This window comes from Pezoporus flaviventris, unplaced genomic scaffold, assembly GCF_033815535.1.
Source record: "Pezoporus flaviventris isolate CSIRO_AGI_PZ_B2104156 unplaced genomic scaffold, CSIRO_AGI_Pfla_v1 ptg000002l, whole genome shotgun sequence".
NCBI classification, from domain to species: Eukaryota; Metazoa; Chordata; class Aves; order Psittaciformes; family Psittacidae; genus Pezoporus; species Pezoporus flaviventris.
The window spans coordinates 38,883,471-38,900,759 of record NW_026892550.1 but is presented as its reverse complement, the minus strand read 5'-3'; the positions used below and the strand labels follow the sequence as shown (position 1 = coordinate 38,900,759).

At 37.1% G+C, this 17,289-nt stretch overlaps 1 protein-coding gene across 1 annotated transcript in view; it reads left to right on the top strand.

The window, feature by feature from the left end:
- Positions 1–17,289, top strand: part of KLHL2 (kelch like family member 2) — a 60,380-nt gene that overhangs the window by 25,877 nt on the left and 17,214 nt on the right. The window contains exon 5 of the mRNA XM_061475486.1: positions 10,007–10,169. Coding sequence (XP_061331470.1) covers positions 10,007–10,169 — 163 coding nt within the window. The remainder of the gene's footprint in view (positions 1–10,006; positions 10,170–17,289) is intronic.

Here is a 17,289-nt window from a genome sequence, read left to right as displayed (position 1 = left end):
CCCTAATTAGGTGAGATCATATGAGGTCTAGGTCTGGGTTGGGTTCATCTGTTCTGCTTTCCTCCATCCTAGGTTTCCTCTTCCCCTTTTCTTTCGAAAGGGGGAAAGACAGAGGAAGACACAGTGCTGACAGAAGCATAGCCATGCTGTGAAGCTTTATTTCAGTGAATACTAGGTTTGACCACATACTGGGAAAGGGAGGATGATGTAACAGATTCTGTCTCGAGCCGGATGCCAAACTTGCTTCCAGCATGGCTGAGAGCATGGAGGGGATCCCTATCTGGTTACAGCAGAGCTAAACAAAAACAGTTCTAGGGGCAAAACTTTTGCAATTTCTTCCATTTTATCTTCTACCCTTCTACTCCCAAAAGAAGCCTGCATCCATGACCTACCAACCAGAACTGTAGCCTCCACCACCATGTTTTACTGCTCCCTTTCAAACCTGGAAGACCAGGCTCTTGTCCTGTTGCAGCCCTTACATTTATTTACCTCCAAAGCACTGGACACTGCCGATTTTTCTTAACTGAAGTTTGGTTTTAACATGCAAATGGAAGAGCCTGTAGAAGGAAATTTGGAAATTGTTTTTTTCATGCTGTTAGCTAGGGAGGCATGCATTGTTTTTTCTTGTTAGAAGACAGGGAATTTACCCATTTATTTGAATATATACTTAGGTGAAAAACTGTGAAGTTCTACGCTAGCCTGGAAAATATTTTTAACCCTTTGTTTTATGGGCCACCTGGGATTGGGGACTCCATTATGAGAGGTATTACAGCAACATGCTATAAGGATGATGTGGTCCAAAAGAGCTTACAGTCTTGAATAGACTATTTGAAAGAAAAAAAAGGGAAACTGAGATATGATGACCAACAGGTGAGTCACAAGTAATCAGGACTGAGATCACAAGTTTTCTGATTCTAAAACCTGATGCCTTCATCTTGCCTTGCAAGGATGTGGTTGCCCTTTACTAGACATTAATGAATAAGAACTTTTGTATGTAAACTGCCTTCCTAGACTGAGCAGCTTGTGCAACTTTTCTGAGTCTGTGATCTTTAAAATCATCATGCTGCTAGGCTGTGTTAGAGACTCTACTCTGTCAAGTCTGATGAAAGCAGCTCCTTTTGTCTCAGCTATGACCTTTACCATAGTCATCTATGTATCTATGTGTATGACTAAAAGGCTACCTGTAGCAAAACCTGAAAGACAGCCCTTTGCCAACTTAAAGTGCAGAGGTCATTTGCTCAAATAAAAGTGTGTGTGCCTGCCTACCTCCCTGTAAAATTCAAGGTGCTTATTACAAGTAAATTAAGCCACTTAAAGAAGAGACTCTCTGACGTCTCTTACTTGCAACTAGGTTCAGCAATATGTTGCCACATTAGATGAAACTGAATAAAGGCTTTCTTGAAAATGTTTGTGTTTTCTGGATACTGGTCATGCTTTAAATCATGAAACATAGGTATTAAACCTTCATCTGAAAGAAAAAATAATCAAATGGGAGCCTAGAGATGTATTTGTGTTGGGAATTCTGTTCCTATATACCCAAATTTTATAAGCACAGTATCTAGATTAGTGATTATGAAATCTGTCACTAAGCCTAATGCCCCCTTTTCCCTCCCCCTCCTTTTTTTTTTTCTTGAGGAGGAGGTATTCCTCTGACATTTCTAGGAGAATATAATTATGGTCTGCTCTACGAAACTGAGTAAGTAAAAGATTACAGAATCATTAGGGTTGAAAGGGACTTCTAGAGACCATCTAGTCCAACCTCCCCTGCCAAGGCAGGGCCACCTAGAGGAGGTTACATGGGAATGTGTCCAGGCAGGTTTTGAACGTCTCCACAGACATTATCTCAGTAAAATATAAAAACATAACTGTAACACTAAACGCCTGGAGTAATTGAATGTCTGAGTTTACTGAAGGGCCATTTATTGCACATTAGATGGTAATCTTGACAAAATTTTTGTACTGAAGGTAAGCACACAAAGTATTTCTATTTCATGCTTTTTCTATTGCACTTAGTTCTCAGGTTTGTATTACTATAAAACTCAGTAGTATGGATGCAGAGAATGGGATAACAGAGAAAACAGGTTCATAATCTACTATCCCAGTTATGCCACTATTTCCAGCACAGGATTTAAGGCTTTGCAAATGGTGTTTCAATCCTTCTCTTTAAGATTGCCAGAAAACATGCAGTTATACTATGAGAAAAATACTTGTTTGTTACAAAGCAGTCAGTTTGTAATATAGAAAAAAAACCCAGAAAACAATTTCTTCCTCAATGCCCTTCCCCTCAATCCCCCCAAAGTTGTATTTTATACTTTAGGAAACACAGAACATGAACATTTTTATCCTTTGTCAGTCTTTTACTTCTTTAGTTTTAGGGACTATTTGTAAAATATTTCTATCACAGTCATCTTTGGTGTAACCAAAGTGTATCTATCAGTGAGGTTTGAGACTGAGGGTGGTCTTGGTAGTGAAGGTGTGAGATGTTATAGGTAGATCTTAAAGCTGAAGTACATTAGCTAAAAGTATCAGCTGATGCAGCGATTCTTTGTGTGGGTCAGCCTTTACAGAAAGATTGAAGACCATATAGAGTTATGTTATCCTGCCTACTTAGTGTTTCCAGCTTCTTTTAATCCTTCTGCAGAGGAGCTTTGTGGATTAATTTGACTGGCTAGCACTTCAGCTCCCGTAGTTAAAGACTAAATTGTCCAGTTTCTGAGTGACAGACTATCACCAGCAATTGGCTTTGTTCAAACTAGTTAGTCTTGTTTAAATTATTCCAGCCCTAAGAAAATATAAGGTATTTTTATGCAGCTGTGTTATCTTTTAAGCACTGAATTACAGTATGATGAAGGATTTTGAGCTTTTATTTTAGATGATTTACTGAGCATGTACTTAAATTCAGTGATCAAACTTCATATCAAAACCTCTGTTTCTAACAAAGCAAACTGCCATTCTTTCACTGAAAAAAAAATCTAAAATTTTGAAGAAAATTATTTTAGGTTCAAGAGTGTTCCACTCCAAATGAGACAATGTTTCATTTCTATTTTCAGTATCTTTTAACAGCAGCAGAGGATATGAAAGGCTCATGACTTAAAAAAAATAACCATCAGAATAGAAAATCAACCTGTCTCTTTTGTGTGGAGGCTTAAGCCAAAATGCACTGTTACGTGGTGGTTAAGACATTGTTCTGATAGAGAAGAGTAGGAGAATCTTCAAGCCAATGAGGGTGGTTCAAGCATGGTTCTCCCTTTTAGAACAGATGGATACCATTAAGTGTAGTGTATTATGTGATTAAAGTGATCCTTCTGTTACTTTGTTTGCTTCATTAATCTTATTTCTGCAGTTCAGGAACCCCTAACTGCATCCCGAAACCTCCCAGAACTTCCACACCTAGCCCCTTCAGAAAAACCCAAGAAAATAACAACAACAAAAACCCATCTGCACCCCAAAGGTTTTAATTAAAATTAGTAGCTCATTCAGAATAATCTTTTATAGTGGTGTCTCTTCTAAAGCCAGTTTTTGAGCAAATCAGTTACTTCCCAGAAATTGCATCTCACTAACTGAAATAGACGCTTAAGTACAGATTATGAGCTGGTTAAAAAGCAGGTATGTAACCCAGTTGCTTCTTCCTTACAGTCCATTTTAATGTCACACTTCTTTCCAAGTTGGGAGCTACTTAGTTTTTTGCAGAATGTGTCAGTCATTCAAAATATTACATTTTCACAAGTATTTCATTCTTTCCAGCTGAAACGGTTCTCTACCAATTTTTGTCTAGTACTAAGGGGATGTGAAGGAATAGGACTGTATCTTGTTCAGCAGTCTGATTCTTTCCTCTTGACTATAAAACTGCCACCTGCAGCTGATTTTTAATTGGATGGGGCTCATTAAGCTAAAGGACAAATTTATATATTCACATCTTCACTGTGCTATAGCATATAAAGTTAAGGATGTTAAGATACCCAGAAGGTATGTTTTATGAGATACATGGTATCATGTTCAAAACTTGCAGCTCATGTGCATCTTTAAATTCAGTACAGTATCTTACTTACATATTTTAACACTGGAGCAGGGCAATTAACTTGCAAATGTGGTTCATATAGAAATGCTAACAAGGCTGAATTTTCCAAAATTGGAATGTCTACATTTTATTCCACAGATGCAAGTGTTAAAATGTTTGTATCTATTTTAGTGGGTTTGTATGCATACTCCCAAATAGCATAATTTCTATACAGTGCTGAATGATTTCACTAGAACTTAGACTACACTTCAGTTACAAGCTACAGTTTTAATTACAGCACAGATGCATGCAGATGATAATAAAAAAAAAAAAGAAAATGTAGATTATCTTTGACCATTATTTTAATTTCCTTCTTCCTTATGCCATGGTAGTATAAACAGTAAGTGAAGGAGTTCAGTTTGATTAAATGGTTATTTAAACCTCAGAAACAGAGGTTAAACTCTATTTACTCAAGATTTGTTTTATGATAGGCATTGACATAACTGCTGCTTTCTGAAATTTATTTCATTTTAATGTTGTAACTGCAAATATGGAATCTTTGCAGTTAGCAAGGATGTAACTTGCTTTCCTGTGCGCTTCTGTATTGCATTGCTGTGTTAGGATTTGCATACATCTATTTTCCTAGGTTAGACTCTTTTCTAATGTTACAGATTAGTTTTCTTCCCCCTCCATGTGATAAAGAATGAAATCTTTTGCTTTTAGACAGCACATTATTCAGTTCTCTAGGCATACACCGCTTTGATTTTTATTGGCTTATCTGCTTGCCGAGTACTTTCATGCTCTGAGAAATTTTGGGTTTGTTTATGCTGTGGGATGTTTTATTCCTAAACCCTGCAATATGTTGTTCATTATTTTCAAATGGGCCTTATACTGATAGTAATGTATTGTTGGTGGGTATCAATTTGAATTTGTGCAAGAATTCATGGCTGAAATCTTAAAGAAATCCAGGGAATGTAAAAAATAGTGCAGATCAAAAAATTGCCTTAGGCATCTTCATACTGCAGGTAGCACAATATGTTAGGAGAATCAGTCGGTACAAAGAGGAGTGGAAAGATGATAGCATTATTGATATAAAATGACTGAAACAAATTGACTTAAATCAGCAGGCAGAAGGCTTTAATAAATTTAAATTTTACTTTGAACTTTTCAAAATCAGATCCAGTGAAAGCAGGTTGAGGGGCCTGTCTGCTGAATTTTGAATATCTCCAAGTGTGGAGATTCTGCAAATTCTTGGGGAAACATCTTCCTGGGCTTAACCACTCTCATGGTATAAAGAAAATAAAATACACAAAATAAAATGCCAAACCAACATAAAATAACAAAAAACAACCTTCCTTTTTTTTTTCCAGTCAGATTTTCCTGTTTTCCTACTTGTGTCTTGTCGCACTGCATCTCCAAAGACAGTCCAGCTCACTCTTCTCTACCCTCCTATTAGATAGTTGTGGATGGTAAAAAAACCTCTCCTTTGTCTTCTTTTATGGATGAACAAATTCAGTTTTTTTAGCCTCTTCTTGTAATATCACATGCTCCTGCCCTCTGATCATCTTGGTGTCTGTTTTCACTGGACTTGTTCCTCCATTCTCAGCTAGCCGGACCGTTACTAAAAGCTTATGTGTGGTACCGATTTGTGGGAGTTGTGTCAAGACAATTGCAGCAATGAACTTTAGGAAGCGAATATACTGTCAGGGGATGCCTGTTAGGTCAACTAGCAGCCTTTGGAGAGGAGGAACCTCCTTGTCTGATGTGGAGGCACTCCAGGGTAGCTTCTTTGACTAGCTTCAGAGGTCAAACCCACAAGGAGGGTTTAATGTTTGATGTAAAATTTACTGACTTGAAGAGACCTGGTGCTGCATAGTGTTATGCTTTGATTTAGAGAAATAGAGCAATCTACTGAAATCACAACACAAGCACAATAAAACTATTGCAATATACATTTGAATTGCCATGCAAAAGTGATTCCCATTACTGGTCTCTGCCCACTGTCAGGATGTTGGGCATCCCCAGTTCACTGGGCTAAAACCAGCTCAAGCCCATTGTTCTCTTCAGAGCTCCTTCTGTTGGTTGGTCAGATTTAATAGTTAATGTTGGGCTGATCTGCATATATACCTCCCCCCCTCACTGGTTTGGCTAGCTGGGGAAAATTCTACACTCTACTGATAATCCTGGAGAAGGCTGTTTACACAACCTGATTGACTCGCTGGTACAGCCATATATCTAAAACAAAGGTTACCCTCCAGTCCTCTTGTATTGAGGTAAGTTGAGCTTTCTGTACACCACTTGGTGCTCATTCATTACATTCTTTCCTGAGTTCGTCACCTTTGCCCATCTCCTTTGAGCCTTCTTCCATTGTAGCAGCTTGTTGGTCACACAAGCTGTATCTCCCCAAGACTGTTGTGAATCTGTTCTTTGTGCATTGACAGGAGAGATGCCTGCCTGTACTGGCTGCTCCTTGCCTCGGAGCTCAATGCATATATGCTTTGGTCACATAAAGTAAATATGTCTGGCTGCACAAGAGTAAACAGAGTCATGATGCTGTCTGGATAAAAAGAGGGAAAAAAGCTGTAGGCAACATTAGTACCCTCAGCGCTCAACATACTCCTGGCATGTACCTGAAGGGCCCACAAGAGAGGACAGCAGTCTCAGATACAGGTTGATGGTCTAGCTGAATCATTTTGAAGGGCTTGAATCTACTCCAGTGAAAACAGGCACCCGATTTTAGGGCCTTAACTGGATCTCTCCTGACTATACAGGTGACACTGCAGGTGGATTTTAAAACAAATACTTGTACCTGGTCACAGTCCTTTTTGTTTCAGTGGGTTTGGAAAGGCATATTTCGCATGACAGGTGTACACAGCTTTGGGAAGAGGAGTATCACTGCAGAACCAGGAGGAGATAACCAGGGAATTGTCTTCAGAGACTTGTAAGGGTTAAATGATCTGTTCTAGGAAATCTAGCAGTCACTCCACAATTCATCATCACAATTTTGACACACACAAGAGTTCTTACTTGCCATCTGTAATTATAATCTGTTCAGTTTCTTTGATTATAAAAACAACAACCTCTGTGATGAGGATACATTTTCATAGAATAAGCAATTGGAGGTTATTTCCACCAGCACTGCTCCCCCCTGCATTCCTTGCAGTACAAAGCGGTATGCATATTAGTCTTTTTGATCTTTAAAGGAAAGTTAGGATACCCTCTACTGGCTATTTTTGGGAATAAATCTGAGCTATAGCCTACCAGTTTAGAGTCAGCAGCAGCTAAACTTAATCTGTACTGCAGTTTTAATAAAGCTTTTTATAATGTGTTTGAGAGGAGTTTGGGTTGTTCTGGTCTTTTTTCTCCTTTGTAGTTCAGCCCCTGGCTTCAGTAGAGTGAATCTGCCTGTGATGAAACTCTATTTTTGAATGTTGCAGCTTCGAGGCAAACAGTTCTATAGGTACAAATGAAGATAGCTCGATGTCATCCCAGCTCTTGTTGCCTAGTAACCAAAGCCCAATGTGTAATTTCAGTGGGATAAATTTCATGCACTTTGCCTCTCTTTTCTTTTTTAGTAATGATATACACATAACTATATTTAGATTTAAATGTATTATTGTCTGATAATTAAAATGTGTTGAAATCTGTAGCTGTACAAATTCAGTTACAATGATTTAAGAATTTCCCATAATGAAGAGTGGTCTTCTAGTCCTTGTAACACTGCTTCATTGTTCATATGAGTGAGCAAGTGTCTCAGTGTGACTGTGCATACAAATCTTAAATCCTTCTGCATACCCTTCTCATATTTCACCTTTCCATTTTGCTTACTGATTTGATCATGATTTTACATATTTTTGTAATGGATACATTACTGAATCCATTTAAGCAGTCAAGGAGTGTTCTCAGAATTATTTGCTAAACTATACAGATAAAATGCCTAAAATTACCTAGGACTGTTCTTCAATTAATTACCTGATTTGTAAGCAAACTGGGGCTAGTTCTATAAATAAATGCTTGTGTTAGATTTCTAGCCTTGATTTTTGGTATTTAATTTCATGATCCTATTTTATCCTAGAATTCACTACAAAAGGAATTATTTACTCACTGTTATAACTATTGATACTTTAGTTGTAATAGAAATTGTTTTACTGATATTATCTTTACATTTGCATAAACATATGCTAAAATAAAATTACTTCACTGCACTGTTTTAACCTTGTCATTAGTAACCTTTAAGCTTACTAATGTTGTTTTGAATTGTGTGCCTTTATGTGACATTTATGCTTATTACTTACAAATCTTCTCCATTTATTTTGTTAGACTGATTTGATATTTTCAAGGATTATCTAAGATTTAAACTAATTTTCAGGTATTTTGCTTAGGAGCAGTCTGTATGTCAGTGCAATCACATTTGTGTGTTTCCTTCATTTCTCTTTCATTAGCATTTGATACTCAAAGCAAACTTTTGTTAAACGTATGATCTTTCCTTTTTGCTGTCCACATTGATAGCCAAATATGCAAAATATACACTATAGTGGATTATTGCTTCAAATTAGGGATTAATATGTTGAGGAACAGAAAGATGGTTTTCAAGGAGGCTTCATATATGGCAAGCTCAATAGAGAACAGCCATAAATCACAGAAACAGGATCAAAAGTGAAGTGTAAAGCAGACATTCACTTTACAAGGGTTCATTACAAGGTATTATTTCACCTGATGTCCTTTTTGTTTTAGTTTGGGTCATAATTTTTAGTTTTATTTCAAGAAGAAAGTCTAAAGAGTAAACAATAATATTAGCTCTTTAGACACAGAGAAGATAGACGCTTACAAAGACGATAGCAAATATTTGATTCTACACAGTTACTAAAACATCTTCCAAAGAGTAATAAAGAAGTATATTCTGCTGCTTACATGTAGTGTCATATAGGTTTCTAAATTGTTTTATTCTGCTCTTCCAGACCTCGTTATTCTTCCAGTTTTCTTGTTTGACTCTCTTTAATTCTTGCCAAGTAATTGCTTAAATGAAAAGCAAATATTAATGAGTAATACGCCCATTTGGTGGTGTCTGGTGTGTTTTTTATTTCTTGCTTATTATTGATGCAGCCCTATAATATATGTTTTCTGTATATTTAAGTGAACAGCTGCAAGATTTCCATGTTAAAATCTTGCGTGTTGTCATCCACTAAAGATGCAGGCTAACATCAATTTCACACCTGAATGTTCTAAAATAAAAGTCTCATTAAAGTAACTGTTAAAGGCACAGAAATAAAAATATTATGAAGAAGAAATTGTAGATGGCAGTATGGGATTTTGCTCAAAGCACAATTATAGTTCACCTAAATCCCATAAAGTTTTAGTGGGTAAATGAAGTGTATGTTATAGGATTTTTTTTAATTATTCTTTAATTTTTACTTGCTTTGTGGAAGTTGAAGGGCAGTATGTAATTTACACTAATTCCTTATTAATATGGGTTTTTAATGAGTTAGAGAATGTTTTATATGTGCAGGCTTTTAAATGCCATTCTTCCAAAAAAAGTCCCATATAATGCTTATTATTGATGCTGAAAAATTGCAGAATATCCAGTACTTGCATGTAAACAAGATTTACGTACTCTGTCATGGTCTAGAAAACTTTGATTTTAAGAAATATCTAAACTGAAAATTTGGAATTGAGATTAATTATGGACTGTTTGGAACAGTAAGAAGGGAACTTGTGAAAGGATATTTGGAAAAGTTAACATGAAGTGTGAGAATTATAATCTATGGAATGATTTTACAGTGAACGTGGTGGTAAAGATTTGCTCATTATTTTAAATCTTAACTGGTATTTGCAAAATCATGTTAATATTGAATTTTAAGTTCTTCAGTCACATAGGGCTGCAGTTTTCCTCCCTGCTTCAGTCCTAGTTTTTTAATGGGTTATTTTGTTTTCTTTATTAATATTGAGAATAATACTCTTGTATAATCTCAGAATTGAATGGGGATGGTAACCACCTGTTGCTTCTTACAGGTACTGCTCCCAGCAGCTGGTCTCTTGCAACTGCAGGATGTGAAAAGGACTTGCTGTGAATTTTTGGAATCCCAGCTTCACCCTATCAACTGCTTGGGAATTCGTGCTTTTGCTGATATGCATGCATGCGCAGATCTCTTGAACAAGGCCAACACATATGCAGGCAAGTTATCATTAGTATAGCATATAGCTTGGTATCCTTGTGTGTGTAGGTACACACACAGGTTCCATTCCCATCTAACCCCACCCAGATGGAATTGAATTTTATCCAGGGTATTGCAGATATATCTTCTGATGAAGAGATATGAATGTCTCTAAAAGAAATAGTCTTCTGGCTGTAACGTAGTTATAATAAGCGCAAACAGGCAGCATCTTCATGGCCTATCAGGGCCATACACGGTTCAAGCAACTAGTAACCTAGAAAGAAGCTAGCTTGCTGTTTAAAATTTGCACTGTCATTTAGGGGAAGGTATCAGGAAAGAAGAATTAAAATTTTGTCAGCTGCCACAAGCCAAAGTCTGTAGGAAGTACATGGGGGAGGAAAGAAGACAAGTGCATGGAAGGATGGGCTGTCTGTAGTCCGTGCATTGGCTAAGAAACGAGGAATGTACCATGAGTTTTTTGTTACCGACTTGTCTTCTGAAAATCCTACTCATCTAGCCCAAGACTTGAAATTTCCTACTATAAAGGTCACCTGTAGTCTCATTCTTTTACCTTGACACAAAGTATATGGAGGTGCATCTTCTAACTAACCGTATAGCTCAACCAACAAAATTCTACTTTGCTTGTAAAGGTTCATGGAATTCTTAATTGTATTACTAAAAGTACATTGTCATGGTCATCTTAGAAGTTGTTATTCATATCTGTAAGAGGACTGTCTCAAATCAAGTCTTGACATATTTGAAAATAACGTTCTCATTTTGCTTGCTGTTGTGAATCTAAAGCAATTCTCATTTGGTGCTGAAGTAACAGTAGTGTTGTATGGGGGGTCAAGGAAGAACAATTATTCCCTTTTTCTTGATGCTGGTGAAAAAATGAACTGAACTGTAATATAAATGCACACAGGCTAAAGTGAATCCAGCAAAGTTTAACATGAACATATTAAGAAAACTGACTGACCTGTGACAAAGACTGTGAAAGAATATAGTCTTTTCAATCAAGAACTAAATGTTGAGGAGGATGAGGGGGAATGCAGATCTTCCTGTGCATAAAAATGACTGAGAGTGAGCAAGCTTGTGAGGTACCTTTAAAGTAATTTCAGTTACTAAGCAAAAAATCCAACTAAAAGTAGCACAGATTACGCAAGCTATCTGTGGAAGTTATGGACTCCCTGCTGTTAGCCAGCTGTAAAATACCCAGTTAGAGTAACTTGTCATTTAGGTTGATCTTAATCATGTTTGTGTGCAAAATTAGATGATTTGAAGTTCTTTCTAGCTAACATTTCTACAGTTCTGTGAAGGTTAAAATATTTGGGTTCTTCTTCTTTGTATTCCAAATACATTTTCTGCTGTTGGAAACTCTTATATACATGTAGTTTTCAGATAGTAAATCGGTAATTGTTAACAAACTGGATTAAAACCTTATTTGACTGCCCTTGATACCATTAAAGGTTGCAAAATGTAGATTACTAAAAAGTAAACAAAACATTGTATAAGCTTGTAGGTTTGTAACATAATACTGTAATCAAAACTAAGGCTTTTCATTTGTTCAAGTAGCAGTGATTTTACTGCTCTTTTGTGTGTACAGTGCCCTGGGGTCTTGATGTTTGAGTCGAGACTGAAGATGCTACACTGAGGAATTACTTTTGAATGGAAGCTTTTTGTAATGAACAAAACCACTCTTTTATAAGATTTACTTGCTAGCCACTGTAGTAGTATATTTTGATTAGAGCTTTGGCAGTGAATATTCAGAGAGTAGGATGAATTCATTTGGCAATACGGAAGTCATGGGCTGTCAGAGGTTGAGAGTGATTCTCAGGTATGCCTTCTTACACGCAGCTTGCACTAGCTGCCCAGTCACAGATCTTTTCCTGTCTTTTCAGTGTCTCTTGGATGTTTCATTTCTACTTCAGGTTCAGCAAAACTGAAGTGCTTTCCATCTAAACATCTTTCCCTTTTACCTGTCTTCCTCTGTCCCTGGTGACTTCAGTGTTCTCCCAGTCATTCAGGTTTGTAAACTTGACAACTTTAACTCTCCTCTGCCATTTTCTCTCTACTGCTTAGTTGTGTGTTCCTCTATTTTGTTTTTAACTTCCTTACCAAATCTGCTCTACATCATGTTTCACTTTTACTGCAATGTAAATCTCCCTCTGCCATAACTTCCTCTCTCTTTGCTAAGGTCAGTTACTGCTCTTGTGATACTCCTTTCCCCCCTAGATCAAATTCTAACCTCTCATCCTTGGCTTTTCCAGTTCTGCAGAATTACTTGAATTTTTTTTCTTACATATCTATTGCTTTTGTGCCTGGAACTAATGTTCTCTTTCCACTGTAATCAGCCACTTTCCATTTTTGTCAGATTCCTCCAGAAAGCAGTTTTCCTCATCTGTGCTTCCCTTTCTGTCTTCATATTATTGGAGTCCTGATGGCCTGTACCAGAAGCCGCCAGCTCAACTCCTACTATGTTTTTGCTATATCTGTGTGCTGAATTTTAAAGCAATGCACACTCTGTTCTTACTCTTGATATAAATATGCTGTGCATAGTCAGGATGTGAGCTACTTCATTGCATTGCAGACTCTGTGCTGCTTTCCTTAATCCTTAGCACTCTGTCATACAATAGCAATATACAGAAGAAAATTTAAAAATAAATATACTGAAAAGGCTGCAAAAAAACCCCAAACATGTGATTGTATTGCTTTTCATAACAATTCTAAAATATACAGTGACCAATTAGCATCATTAACAGTTAGTACAGAGTTAAAACTGAACATTTTCCTGAAATGGAGCACTAAGTGCTCCAATTCATATGTCTAGGTACAAGTAACAGGTTTTTTTATTGCCTTGAGTAATTTTAGACCTCATTAAAAGCAGGGTTTTGATGAATGCTTTAAGTGGACTAAGTCTGTAGAAAATCTTTATTCTGGTATAGAGTTTTTAGGTTTTGGGGGTTTTTTACCCCACTTCCAGGAGATTATAGTATTTTCTATCAAGACTAAATGATTCAGGAAAAAAAAGAAATGCAGTAAATTCATATGGTTAGATGTCTGTCAACAGAACCCTTGGTTGCTACCTTAAGTGTGAAACTGAGTATACAAATCAGGCATACTCGGAAGTTTTTAGTCCAGTGAAATTTTACTCAAATCACTTATGTATCAACTAAAAACAATTTCAAAAGCTATTCAGGTTGTTTTGAAAGTACTAGCTTTTGTAAAGCATACCTTACTTGAGAAGTTTTAATGTGTATGTGACTGAATGACTTTGTGATAAATGCATTTAGACTATTATGCCGAAAGTTTTAATTAAATTGATTTGTCTTTGAGCAATATAATATCAAATCCAGAAAGCTATTATATTTTTGACCTTTTATGCAATAGGAAGCAAGGCATACATTTATTAATAGACTTAATGTTCAGATATTTAATGTTTTAGGGAACACATTTTGATGTAGCTGTTGCCTAATTTTGAATTTTAGGGTTTTGTTCCACTTTCTATTCTGACTGTGCCTTAGTTACTTCTAAACTACTTCAGTTACTTCTAAACATCCTTTGTTCCATTTAGTAGTTGAAGCTAATACGTGTACAGATTACTTTCTAGAAATACAAGATCTAAGACCCTGTCAAGACCTTAAGTGCACTTTTGATTAAGTGTGTTTGAGAGCAGAAGAACTGTGTCCAACTTGTAGCCCTCCCTCTCTGGGTCATTTTGGTAAGGCATCCTTTGCTGTTCCAGGAAGCTATTTTTTGGTCCTAGCTGGGACTTGCAACCTATTAAGGAGAGCACTGGCATGTTCAGTATTTCTGGTAAAAGCAGGGAGGAAGGACTGGCTTCCATTTCCCCTTGCAATAGGCTGTTCATCAGCCTTGTTGGATTTCTGTCAAACTCCATGGTTTTGTTCTGTACTATTTCATACCTATTCAGGTCAATGCTTTTGCTCTTGAATTTTCAAGCTGCTTACTGCTGCATCTGAGCCATCATAGCTTCTTTCCCCCCAACCTCCCTTTCTTATCTCAAATGGCTGTTTTTACTTTGTCAAGGCTCTTTCTTACAACTGAAAACATTTTATCAAAAGTTTAAGCCAAATATGTGTGGCTTTGCTATTTCAGAATTAGGCCTTGTATCACAGACAGCTGAACTCCCAGGATCAGATATTTCGGGATTAAGGCTCCACAAACTAGAATGAGTACAGAAGAGGATTATTAGATTGAAAAGGCAGTGGAAATTTTTCCCTGCTAGAAAAAAAACGAAAGGCATTTGGTTTGGATGTTTAACTTCTTCCAGTCTTTATTACATTTGTTATTTAATATGTAGGAAAAAGAGGCAGGGAGATACTCTGCTAATAGACAATGACAGCATAAAAATAAATTAATGACAATGTAGACCAGAAGTTATTGGAAAAGTGAGACTCTGGAACTTCCTTCCAGTGGGAGAAAAACCCCAACTTTCATCAAAATTAGAACTTCATAGTCCCATGGTGGAGTTTGTTATCCTGTAGCAGAGTGTGAGATTTCTGTAATTCAGGAGATACATTTGTATGTATCTGTGTTGCCTGTAGGGACATCTGAAACTAGTGGACAGTTGATACAGATTACTTGGAATGAGCTTCTGTTGCAATTAAACTTTGAGATGTGACTTGTTCTCATGGTGTTCTAGAAAGCAGTCCTGCTCTGGCACTTGTCGCACTTCCACAGCCAGGGACTGCATTCAGCTGAGGCCTCTCATCCTTCTTGTGTGAGGATTCCTGCAAAGAGATTCTGGCATGAGCGCTGCTAGTCTGTCCTCAGTTTTAGTCTGATATACGTCTTACTTAGTCTTAGAGGATGCTCATGAAATAAGTTTTTCCTGAAAATATGGTGTATTTTATAGTTGTAACATTATGTACAACCTGAAGATAGATGCCTTTTAATGAAGAGGGGTATGCCATTTGGACCAGAGAGACACTTGCTTGGTGCTTAGGCCCTGCCCTGACATATTTCTTAGTCATAACCAGTGAATAATAGTGTACTTCCTCTCACAGCATAGGCAGATATGGGGTTTGGAAACATTGGATTACCTGTGGAAGTGTCTTTTGAGGACTAGTTTTACACAGCAAACCTTCTTGGCTTTTAGTATCATTGCTGAGGAGATGCTGAAGAAAGTTTTGTAAGGGAATCTTAGCATCCTGCATTGTATTTCACTGTGGGATACAGTGTTCTTGATTCTGGTGCTCTAAGACTTTGAGCCCCAACTAGACTTGGAAGCATGCATGTCTTAGGCTATTCTATGTACATTTGTATGCGTGAGATTGGAAGGATGTAGTTAGGAGACTCGTTCTTACGATTCTATTCTGAGTAGCAACGTCTGTTGCTATGCTGCTGTTACCTTGGCTGCTATGAATTTCATAGTGTTCTCAAAAGCAGTTATTTGAGCATAAAATTGACAAGTAAATCAGATTTTAAAAAAAGGGGGGGGGGGGGGAGAAGATTCTGCAGTGTTTAGCTTCTGCTGGTTCTCCAACTGGCAGAGCTTGTGTCTGTCTCACCATAGTAAGGCTGGGGTTCCTGCTTCACCAGTGCCTTATATTAGGCCACTAGCAAAGACCTTTCATCCCAAGCCAAAAAAAAACAAAAAAAAAGAAAAATCACAATCTGACATGGTGAATTGAAACAATAGTTTAAAAAACTAATTCTTGCTAATGTGCTAAGATATTTGTTTGAGAAATTGTCATTGTTCTCTTAAGTGAACATAAAACTTAGATCTTTCCAAGCTCCCATGCGCTGCATTGCTGTAAACCAAGAGGTTATCATTTCATTTCTGGAAGGTTCCAGCTGGTTTTGTACCATTGTCACATCAGAAGGATGCAGGTACTCACTCCATTTTGCAAAAAATATCATCGTCTGTTTTGTGGAATAGAAATAAATTGGCCTAAACCAGATGAAAGACACTTCTGAGACATGATATATTATGATTTTTTTTTTCCACACACTAATATACACTGGATTACTGTAATGAAAACATCTAGGGAATATGAAGGGGTTTTCCTTTTTCCCAGCTGCAGCCTCTGGCACTGATAAGCTCTGGCTATGTTTTTCATACGTGTTACTGTGGTTTCGGTAGGATCTTTAGAAGACTTCTGAAAGTGCACAAAACGTTAAAAAGATTTCTAGAAATTAAGTGTCATGAGCTGCTGGAACACCTCAGGAAAATGTTAACAAATGAGTAAAGCCAATTAGTGATGCAACAGAAATTTAGGCAGTTTTCAACGGTGTCATACACAGAGGCCAACACTGACAACAGCCACCACTGTCATGAAATGGAGTTACAGGCTTTTAGCTTTGTCCACTGTGATTCTCTGAAAAATTTTCAGTCTGAGGGAACTTCAATAGACCTTTGTTTATATACTTGTTTATTCCATTTAGTAAAGTTATGCCAGAAGAGGTCTGATTGTAGACATAGGGTTTGTGAATCAATCCACAAATGTTTATAGCAAAAATGCCCTGTGCAGACTTCAGATTAGTTATCCTTAATATGTAATTGAAAAAAATCAGTGTCAGTATCCTTCTGGCCAGTAAGACTATGTGCCCTTTAGGTAGAAGAGATAGGTCAAATTCTTAATGCCACTGTGTGTGTATAATACAGGTCTCCAGACTCATAATGAAACATACCAAAAAATGGTACTTTTACAGCTCCTATTGTGGTGCTGTGCTCTCTTCTGGCATTGTTTATTGTACTTACAAACATTTTATTACTAGCCCCTTTCATGTTGTTAAGAACTTCCTTTTTGTCCTTTTAATCTGTCACTAAAGCTGAAGTCCTGTCCTACTAGTACAGGGCAGACAAGGACAGATCTTTTAGCTATTCAGATAGAAACTGTCTCTATCAGTTGTGAAAATTTGTTTAACATGTGCAATTGGAACAGATATTTTAGAAATGTCCTAAAATGGAAGGGATTTTTTTTTTTTTAAGGCAGATTTTAGTTTTGAGAATAAAGAAGTAGGATTCTACTTGCTTAGGAAGTGGGAATTTGTGAGCCAAGCCTCGGCAGCTTTGAAGCCGGCTTGTTCCAGGCTGCTTGAATCTGGAGCCAGCTGGCTTCAGTGTCTGGGTAAAGTGGCAAGAAGTGAGGCAGGATTCCAATATAAATTTGTCAA